Source organism: Malus domestica, chromosome 04 (assembly GCF_042453785.1).
Source record: "Malus domestica chromosome 04, GDT2T_hap1".
In the NCBI taxonomy this organism is placed as follows: domain Eukaryota; kingdom Viridiplantae; phylum Streptophyta; class Magnoliopsida; order Rosales; family Rosaceae; genus Malus; species Malus domestica.
This window is the reverse complement of record NC_091664.1, coordinates 28,323,035-28,333,635: the sequence shown is the minus strand read 5'-3', so window position 1 is coordinate 28,333,635 and position 10,601 is coordinate 28,323,035. Positions and strand designations below refer to the sequence as shown.

At 38.6% G+C, this 10,601-nt stretch overlaps 1 protein-coding gene across 2 annotated transcripts; it reads left to right on the top strand.

Moving 5' to 3' along the window:
- The first annotated feature begins 2,281 nt into the window (after nucleotides 1–2,281).
- LOC103433929 (PWWP domain-containing protein 1) lies at nucleotides 2,282–7,330 on the top strand. 2 transcript variants are annotated; one of them, XR_011579718.1, is made up of 3 exons: nucleotides 2,282–3,620; nucleotides 4,239–6,856; nucleotides 6,952–7,330. XR_011579718.1 is itself a non-coding variant. In XM_008372231.4 (2 exons), the coding sequence occupies exons 1-2, from the start codon at nucleotides 2,588–2,590 to the stop codon at nucleotides 6,668–6,670; spliced, it is 3,465 nt and encodes a 1,154-aa protein (XP_008370453.3). In that variant the 5' UTR covers nucleotides 2,282–2,587; the 3' UTR covers nucleotides 6,671–7,330. The 2 variants fall into 2 exon arrangements, 1 of the variants encoding a protein (XP_008370453.3); XM_008372231.4 differs by having other exon boundaries at nucleotides 4,239–7,330.
- The last annotated feature ends 3,271 nt before the right edge of the window (nucleotides 7,331–10,601 follow it).

Sequence of the window (10,601 nt, the reverse complement as noted above, 5' to 3'; positions counted from 1 at the left end):
CATCTTTCTTCCCTTTGAGGCTTTTGTTATTTTGTGCACAATGTAATTATTAATTTTCATAAAATGAGTGATACACTACAAAAAATTTATTAAATTTGTTTATATATATATATATATATTGTTTTTTTTAAGAAAGGAACCAGCTGGTGGCGCGAAGCCACATCAATCCACTTTTCTGAGGCTGGGCAGAGTTACAGAGACATTTTAGTCTTCTTGGCCATCATCGTGTGATTTACCAACTCTATGAATCAAACTCAGGGCTAGTCGTGTGAAATGAAAATGTAGATCTTTATTATTTGTCGAAAAATCAATAATACTCTCCCACTTATAGCCTTTAGATCCAATCCAGTGGATTGAATTTAAGGGCTCTAAGGAGGTTCCCAAGCATTGTTGCCTCACCCTTTCTTCATTTGCTTAAAGCTCATATATTAATGGAGGTCAGAGGGCACACCTAATTTGTTGCCTGCACATTATATGGTTTCAAATTTCACTCAACTCGTGTTTTTTTTTTCATTCGACTGGGTTTTTAAATCGACAATTTAGAATTGGCAAATCTATGTAACAAAAAAGTTCTCATTTTAATACGAGCCATCATGGTACTATTCACTTTACTCTTTATTTTGTCCTTATCTTTAAAACTCAAAGTTTTCAAACCATTTTCATTAGTTTCCTATTAATCTAACCTCTCAATATTTTTTATGTGATTTACCGAGAAAGAAAAGTAAAATATTTGCGAGAAACATTAGTAGATGAGTAACACAAAATTGAATATGAACACACTCTAGATTCCATCTGTCACTAAGCAAGAGAAATTTGTATTCGTTTATTTTTCACATAAAAAATGTTGGGATGGACGCTAAGTGTTTGTTTGCCATCGTTAGAGTTCACTGGACTGGATTACTTTGCTAAAATTGGTAATCCCGTGTTTGATGCAAGTTGGACTAAACTTAAATGAGACTAAGTCGGACTCGTTTTGACTAAGTGCTTCGCTAGGTGGTCCTAGTGAGACCCCCCAAATAGCATGGGATTCCTAATCCTGTCTCCAGCATCATTTGCACGGCTTTGTCGTCTGCAGCTCCGACTCCCTTACCCATGCCCAAATCTCAAACCCACTGCCTAAATCTCAAAATCAATACCTAAAATTCAAAACAAAAAAATGCAAAACCCCCAGATTTAAGCACTTGCAGACAAATCCCCCACACAATTTCAAAATAAAAAGGCAAAATCACCAGAAAATTTTGAGATTTTCCTAGAAAGTCAGTGAAGGTACTGGGTGGAGAGCTCCGATAAATCCTCTGCGCGGATCTCTGCATAAGTAAAAGAGGGGGAGAGTGGATGAGGAAAAGTGGGAGAGGGGAGGGAGAGAGTGGGTAGAGGAAAATAGAAAGAGGTATATGGAGAGGAAGAGAATTCTAAAAAATGGTGAAACAGGATACAGAGAGGAGAGGGAGAGACTGGCGGAGGAAAAGAGGAGGAATGGGTTAAGATGAAAAAACATGAAAAGATATTGGCAGACAGAAATGATTCTAGAAACAAAAAAAATGATAAATTAATAATATATTATTAATAAATATAAATTAAATAATATAGTATTTGAATCTTTTAGTTACCTTCTTCTTAATCCGACACTGCATCAAACGCTTCACTAAGTTAGTACAGTTTAGTCTAGTCTAAGCCAGTCCGACTTAGTCCCTACAGCTAGTCCAGTCCGAGACAGTCCGGTGCAACAAACGCATCCTAAATTCATAAAGATTGTTGCTTTCATTTTGATAAAATAATTTGGAAGTTAGGTCAGTAAGCTAAGGCATTATTTTTTATACTATTCAGTATGCCGGATCAGCATTGCATGGTCATCTTGGTCATCTCCTTGCGGATACACGACATATCCTTCAGGGGTTTAAGCAATGGAAGATTTCTTTTGGACCGAGGGAGACGAATAAAGTGGCACATCGACTTGCACGGTTGAGTCTTACACTTGATTATCCACTTTCTTGATTCGAAGAACCTTCTGATGTTATTAATGATTTATTATTAGAGGATAGTCTAAATAGTTAATTAGTGCGAGACATTCTTTTTTCTTTTGATCGGATTGAAAGTCCCGACAAATTTTTTATTAAGATCCATTGTTAGCATCAGATCCTTATGTACGTATTTCTCTATTGAATGAATATCGTACCTTATCCTAAAAAAATGGCGGTTGAAACCAGTGAAAAAGTGAAAATTGGTCAAGCAAATACAAAAAAGAAACTTTATATATTGACGTGGCGGCATCCTTTTCCTTGTATAATATCTCCACGAGAGTGGAGTGAACCAAACTATTATTATTTCATTTCTCCAAACCCTGATAAAATCACAATTTTCCCCTAAATTTTCTTACCATCCAAACACCCTCTTCCTCTCTCTCTAGGGTTTTATCTGTATCCCTCAAAATCCCACACTTTCTCGCGTTTTCCCGGAAAATTACGCACTTTCAAAACCTCATCATGAGGTGTTAGAAAGCTATGCCGCCTCATTGGGACCCGCCAACTGTGTTCGTCCAGAGCTGCCAGAGGATTTGAATTGCTCAGCCGGTTCGAAGATCTCTGTGATGAACAACGATATCGGATTGGACGGGAAATCGGATGCCACTGAAGAGGCCGCGGAAGCTAGAGCTAGGGTTTCGCCAATGGAGCTCGATTCGGGGAGTGAGGCTGGCGGAAGATCTGAGGAGGATGGGGCTAGGGTTAGTACGGAGAGTGAAGGTGGAAATGTGGATAAAGTGATGGAATCGAAGGGTTCTGGAATTCAGGCGGATAGAACTAGGGTGGAGATTTCATTCAATGATGATGAAGACGATGTTTTCGACATTTCGCGGGTCGAAATCGACGACGATTCTGATAAATCTGAGGCTCACAATGGTGAGCACCCGTCTTTGTTGTCTGAGTTTGATGAGTTTGTAGCTAATGAGAAGAGTGGAATGGCTCTCGGGACGAAGAGGGCACTGAGCTACGGGTTCGAAGTGGGTGATATGGTGTGGGGGAAGGTAAAATCTCATCCGTGGTGGCCGGGACACATATATAACGAGGCGTTGGCAACGTCTCAGGTGCGGCGGACACGGAGGGAAGGTCATGTCTTGGTTGCTTTCTTTGGTGATAATAGTTACGGATGGTTCGACCCGGCTGAACTCATACCATTTGATCCCCACTACGCTGAGAAATCTCGGCAGACGAATCACAGGGGTTTTCTGAAGGCCGTGGAGGAGGCTGTTGATGAGGCGAATCGTAGGTGTGAACTTGGTCTGGTTTGCAAATGTAGGAATGCCTATAATTTTCGGAAAACAAGTGTGCAAGGGTACTTTGTTGTTGATGTGCCGGATTATGAGCCAGGAGCAGTGTATTCGGAGAATCAGATAAGGAAGGCGAGGGATAGTTTTAAGCCGATTGAGATGCTGTCTTTTGTAAAGCAGTTGGCTTTGTCACCACACGGTGATCATCAGAAGAGCCTCAGCTTTAATAAGATCAAGGCTACTGCTTTTTCTTTTCGCAAGGTTGTTTTTGAAGAGTATGATGAAACGTACGCTCAGGCATTTGGTGCACATCCAGGACGCCCTTCTCGTAGTCTAGTTCCAGCTCCAACTCGAGGTATATTAATAATTCTCCTCACCATTGGTAATAATGTTATAAATTTTGGACCTTCATGCTGTAACTTGTGTCTGTACTAGTCCAAGGAATGCCCGAGTAGGGTGCGATTACATTGCAGCAAAATATTTCAATAAATAGGTTCAGTAATTTGGATTGTAGATGTTGAACTCAAAATGATCAGTTACCTTAATCTCCATTCGTATTTGTAGCTATAGCTTGTAATGCATATATCAGTTTATGGTGATGTGTTAAGATATGTTCTTGACAGGAAGTGCCGTTGTAGTGGTATTTAAGTGAAGCATGGGGTCTAAACCCAAATTATTTGTTTTGTTAATTGGTATTTGTGAGATGATTTATCTTAAACCTTAAATTTGGTTTGACCCATAACATTGTGCAAATACGGAAAAAATGTTTACAAAATCCTTCAACGTTTTGCCTGAATTTACATTACCATTTGTGCTAGTGTATCATTGAGTAGTAAAATTTACAAGTTCGTCGAACCTTCTGCCCCTTTTTCTTCGTTTTAGTTTCTACAAAAGCAAAATTAGATGTTTCCCATCTGTATGCAAGTTGAATTCGCTGAACATGCTTTTCTAATTGGATTGTTTCCTTAACCAGCTGCTTTGAGTGGTCCTTTGGTGATTGCTGAAGTTCTGGGAGGGCAGAAGAGTGCCACAAAACCGATGAAAGTCAAGGACCATTCAAAGAGAGACAAATACCTATTGAAGCGGAGAGATGAACCTGGGAACTCGAAAACCCATCAAACTAGCCAGGGCCAAGCTAGTTCCTCAGCCCCATCTGCCGTCTTGGAGGGGTCAATATCAGTAGAAGATGAGAATTATATGTTACAAAAGAGGGCTCCAGATGTATCTGGAAAAGAAGCTGCAATCATTGATCAGGCAACAAATAGCTCTCTCATCCCCCAAGATGTTACTGTTGATGCAAAGCCATCTCTTGCAAAGGGAAGGGGGGCTCTGCAGGAAGTGAAAGAGGGAGAGGGAGATGGAGATGTAGGTCCTACAGCCACAGGATATGTAGATTTATTGGGGGATGGGACCAAGCAACGTACAATAGATGGTACATCACAACCTTTAAAGCAGGAAGGTGAGGGTGTAATAGAGTTTAAATATGAAGAGAGTGAAAAATTGTCTGGATCATATGAAAAATTTCAACAACCTTCGAGTTCTTTGAAAAAAGTGGAAGTAGCCTATGAACGTGGTGTTGGAGATCCTTTGCCAATTGAGGCAAAGAGTTTAGGTGGTAAGAAAGCAGCTGGTGGAGTGAAAAAACCGAAGGTTCTTAAACGGACTGCGGAGGACTTGAACATTGATGACTCTATGATGGGGGATAAAAAGAAAAAGAAAAGGAAGAAACAGTTAGATGCGGAAGCTAGCGCCAGAAATCAACAGAAGCCTCTGACTTCTGGAAAGGTACTGCACTCAGGGAGTAAAGCAGCAGGAAATGCCAATCATGTAGGTTTGGCTGCAAGAGAGGATACCCAGGTTGAACATAAGAAAGATGTCACTTACAGTAATAACTTGTCTGAATCTGTTGGAAAATTACCGTTTTGTGGCTTGGAAAATGTGCAGCTTGATATACCACAACTGGTAAGTGATTTGCAAGCCCTTGCCCTTGATCCTTTCCACGGTATTGAGACAAACAGCCCTGCAATTGTTCGGCAGTTCTTTCTGCACTTCCGGTCCCTTGTCTACCAGAAAAGTTTGGTTCTGTCACCACCCTCAGAGACTGAACCTGTTGAAGTTCGCTCCTCTAAATCTTCATCTGGTGTGAAAGCCTCTGATATATCTCCTACTGAGCAAGTTAGAGATTTATCATCCTCAAAGGCAGCAAAACCCATGTTCAGATCCGACGATCCTACCATAGCTGGGCGGAAACGTGCTCCATCTGACCGTCAAGGAGATATTGCGGCTAAGAGGTACAAGAAAATTACTGATATAAGAACATTGGCTGCAGAAAAGAAGGCTATTCAGAGACCTCCTATAGACTCCAAGCGTATAGAGGCAAAAGAATCAGCAACACCGGTTATGCGGAAGTCACTCAAGCCAGGTTTTGCAAAGAAAACGGACCCTGCATCAAAGGCAGTTGAGCCCACAATGCTGGTGTTGAAATTCCCTCCCAAAATCTCTCTCCCATCACCTGCAGAACTGAAGGCAAAGTTTGCCCGATTTGGGCCTATGGACCAGTCCGGTCTCCGTGTCTTTTGGAAGTCCTCGACATGCCGGGTTGTCTTTCTGTACAAATCTGATGCACAAGCAGCATTTAAGTTTGCTACCGCAAACAGCTCCCTTTTCGGCAACTTTAGTGTGAGGTGTCAAATTCGAGAAGTGGGTGGTCCTGAAGTTCCAGAGTTAGGCAAGGGTGACAATCCCAGGGAGACGCCACGGGCTAAGGATCCATCAGTTATGCAATCACCAGCATTGGCATCGGCACTCAGACAGCAGCAGCAGTATCAGCAGCAGGCTCAACAGAGTGGAGTGCAGCTGAAGTCGATTCTGAAGAAGTATTCAGGCGAGGAGTCAGCAGGAGGGCAGGTGACCGGTGGGAATGGAAATAGTAAGGGGACTGCGCGTGTAAAATTCATGTTGGGTGGGGAAGAAACTAGTAGGACTACTACTTCTGATCAATTCATGATGCCTGGTAATAGAAATAACAACTTCAACAAGAACAACAGTGCTAGTTTTGTGGACGTCGACGGTGCACCGTCTTCTACTACTTCCACTGCTATGGATTTTAATACAACTAGGAACTTTCAAAAGGTCAATCCTCCTCCAACTTTTTCATCACCACTGCCTCCTCTCCTCCCTAATCCTCCCGGCCCACCTCCACAATATGCCAAACCCCCACCCCATAGCAATTTTCCGCAGCATTCCGAACTGGCACCACCCAGAAATACTAGTCACAATCTTAACGCACCACCCACAAGCACTGTCGATATTTCGCAGCAGATGCTTAGCTTGTTGACTAGGTGCAGCGACGTTGTATCCAACGTGAAGGGCTTGCTCGGCTATGTGCCTTACCATCCTCTCTGATGAAGCCACCTCGAAAATTTATTACGCCATAAAGCCGCGTCACCAACAAGATTCGAACGCAGCATTTCAGGGCTCGAAAGCTTTGCTTGCGTCCGAGTTTTAAAGGACGTGGACGTGGGGCGAAAGTTGTTAAGAGGGAGAGATGCCAAACCAAAGAGAGTGGTGGACTCGGCGTAAACTTTACATGTAGTAGTTTTTACAAGTTGGATACTCTCTTGTACTGATGATATTGATAGTGCCGTTTTGTTTGCATTTTTTAATTTTGTTTGTATTTTTGTTAGGGTGGGTTTGACTTTTGGCCCGTAGGCCGGAATACGGCACAACGGGGGAGCTTTGTGTCCGAATGTCATATAAGGCATTCGGAGACCTTTCCTTTTGGACATAACTCGTGGTCAACGTTTATAATGGGGCGGAGAAAAGAAGGAAATTGTAGAGGACATAGTTGATGGGATGCCATTTATATTCCATTGATGGAAACAATGATTGGTAAGGTGGATTTTATGTGCTATGTTGATGGTTATGCAATTTTTTATCCTACATTTTGTACCAGCGATGCAGGAGGATGGAGATTCAAATTTGAGACATCAAGAGTACGAAAGTGGATATTTGTAATCGATTGAGTTACAAGCTGCTTGTATATATTTTTTATTATTTCTCTTCTCTTACACTCTTTTATTGATTAAATAAATTAAATAAAAATTAAAAGACAAACAGAAACAAGATTGCAAAAAAAGAAAACGAAGGTATCAATTTGGATTGACTTTTTATGCTTGGAAATTGAATGGTCCAAGTTGCAAAGCTTTTTTATTTTTTTATTTTTTTTAAAGGGAACAATTAGTGGTAAATTATGATTATTCATCTTTTTAGGGGCTAAAGAGGATATGAGAAATTTCACCTACCTGTGATTACAATTAAACAGACTCAGCAATTCAGAGCATCGAACTTAAGACCTCTCATATTTTTTTGTTTTTTTTTGCTCGCTCTCATATTTTTTTGTTTATTGAAAAGCCACAATCCGCACCTCTACCACTGATCACAGTCTTACGTTGCAAAGTTGGAGATGTAGAGAATAATGAGAAATGGACTAACATGACCTCGGCGTGAACGGTGGAGGTGGAATCTTATCCTAAATACCACGTTACGCTTTTTTAGGTCAGAAGGCTTCCATTCAACGGCCATATTTCATCAACGCAATTTATTCCTTCTTTCGTAAGCATCGACCAAAGCCAGTCACTCTGTCACTCACTCATTCCCACGTTCCATTTTTGTAAGGATCCTCGTCTTGATGATTCTTCAATCATATGTATTTATTGTACATCGTACGACCAATTTTTGTTAGGTATTGTTTATATTCAATTTTAAATAAAAAAATTTACAATAATTTATGATCACATAATGTACGATGAACGGATGTGATCAGATGATCCCCAACATCATCTTGGATTTTTTACGTGTTTTTCTCTAAAAAATCATTCATGATATTATTCACTTACAACACATTTTTATCATTTTCATTAAAACTCAAAATTTTCTAACTATTTTCATTAGTTTTTCTTTTATCCTATAAATGGTGACTTTTTATGTAATGTATAAATGACACGTGTAAATCAGAACAACACATGACAGTAAACTTGTTCAACGTGAGTTGCTTTCCTCGGTATATTTTGATGTGACCATGCTCTTGTTTTAATCTTGACCATCCAGTAAATTCAATGGATCGGATTATACATGCCAAGCTCTAGAACAAACTGTTTTTTTTTTTTTTTTTTTTTGAACAAACGATATTATTTATACTAAGGGAAATGAGATGGGCTTAACCTTACAATAGGCTAGCAGTAATGTGGTTCAAATTCGTATTTGGCGATAATCAAACCTAATACCTCTCACTTACAAATAAAGAGGAATATCATTAGACTGTAGTATTAAACGGCAGATCAAAGTTCAAACTGTTGTTTGAAGCTCCAACTAAAACTGTTATTCTGGAAGCCGTGGTTATAAATTTGGGTTTAGTGCCAAATAGAAGCCTTGTTCGAAATTAGAGAGTTGGTAAATTAATAACCACTCTGATTAGTTTGGTCCATGGAATGTTTAGTTTAGTTAAACATAACCAACATAACCAAAAAAATCAGAGGCCTAGATAGTTCAGTTTAAGGAAAAATTAAACAGATAATTAACAGATAAAAATAAAACAAAACACATTTACAAGAACAGAAAACCAGAAAATTAATTAATCAGAGCAAAGCTTGATTACTCCTTTGTTTACAAAGCATTAGAAAAAGGATCCAAAGTGGAAGAGAAAAGAGAGAACGAATAATAAAGATGGGAATTTGCTGGGGTTTTCTGGGTGATCATCCAACACCACTAGGCTCTTCTGGATACAGGTATCTATCTCTTCATTTTCTATTTTTCATTTTCCTGGTTTATTATTCATACAAGCAATTTGAGGGAAGAATTTTGGGTGCAAAGATAAACGCTTTTAACTATTTAAGCGACAAACTCTGCATTTTTCTTATTCTATAGTCTTAACTCTTAACAAATTGTGAGTTCGCATGAAAAAGTAGAAAAAAAAAATATGAAAAATACTTAGCTCCTTGGATGTTCTTTCAAGGAGATGCCAAATAATAGGTGTAGATGCACTATGCACATTTGACACAAGAAATTCTTTCAATTGAATTGTTATTTGCTGACTGGACTTTAAACTAATGAGCAGTCAAATTTGATATCAACGTCGAATTTATTTTTGATTAGTTTAATGGTAGGTCCCTTATTCCATAACATTTTAGCCAATAAAAATTTTGTTTCAAACAATTTTTCTAATAAATAAGAGCTCTACACAAATGATAAAATAATATTTTATATTTTGATTATAGAAACATAAAATTTGATATAAGATTTTCGATAAACATACCAACCATGAATTGTAATTCAACAGATATGATTTGACACGTTCTTAGAAATGTCAAATCCATGATCTATATATACGAAAAAGATTGATATATGTTAGTAGTTAAGGAGGAATAACTCTTTGAATGTATTTTATATGTATACATCCAAAACAATATCTAAAACCATTAGCATATGAGCATATTCTAAAGTTAAAGAATTTACAATACCAAATTGTGTGATTACGTCAGATGGAATTCATTCATTTTTGTTTTTTCCCCCATTAAGAATTTAAGATTAGACGCATTCCGCAGGACAAGGATCATTTTCGGATTCTCTTTATAAGGATTCAGATGATTAAGTAATTATGTTCGTTCATCGTATATTGTGCGATCATTTTTCGTTAGATACTATTTATATTTATTTAAAATAGTTTTAATTATACGATGTATAATAAACGAACACAAATAATTGATCTTTCGAATCCCAGAAAGGGAATCCTATTTACATTGCGCCACGCAAAACGTCTGTTGCTTTGCGCGGCTTTTACGTGTTTCTGGCCTGTCATTGTGGGACCACCGCTGCCCCACTCGCCTTAAATATCTTAATGACTAATCACCAAACCAACTGACTAAACTCTCATTAATCAATTCATTAGAGATAAGACAAAACGTAACTAGTCCTCGTCAATTGACTACACCCCACTCCACTCCACCATAAACATTATCTTCTCCAATATTCACATGAATTCTTTCACTCAATTTTAATTGTTGATGTGTTTGATCAATTTGATGAGAGAACCTTTTTTGTGAACAATGCTCTATTTGCATAATTTGTTGACATACGTCAAGTCAGTTAGTCAGGAAAGTAATGTTTTCTTCTTCGCGTTATGTTCAAGTGATAAGAAATATTTATTTTTTATGTTTAGATTTTTCTAATTGGTCACAACAGTGTATCGGCACTAAATTCAAGCTCAATCTTTACATTATAATCACATCAATCCTTTATTAGGCCAAATGGCACGTCAAAGAACAAAAACTATTAAACA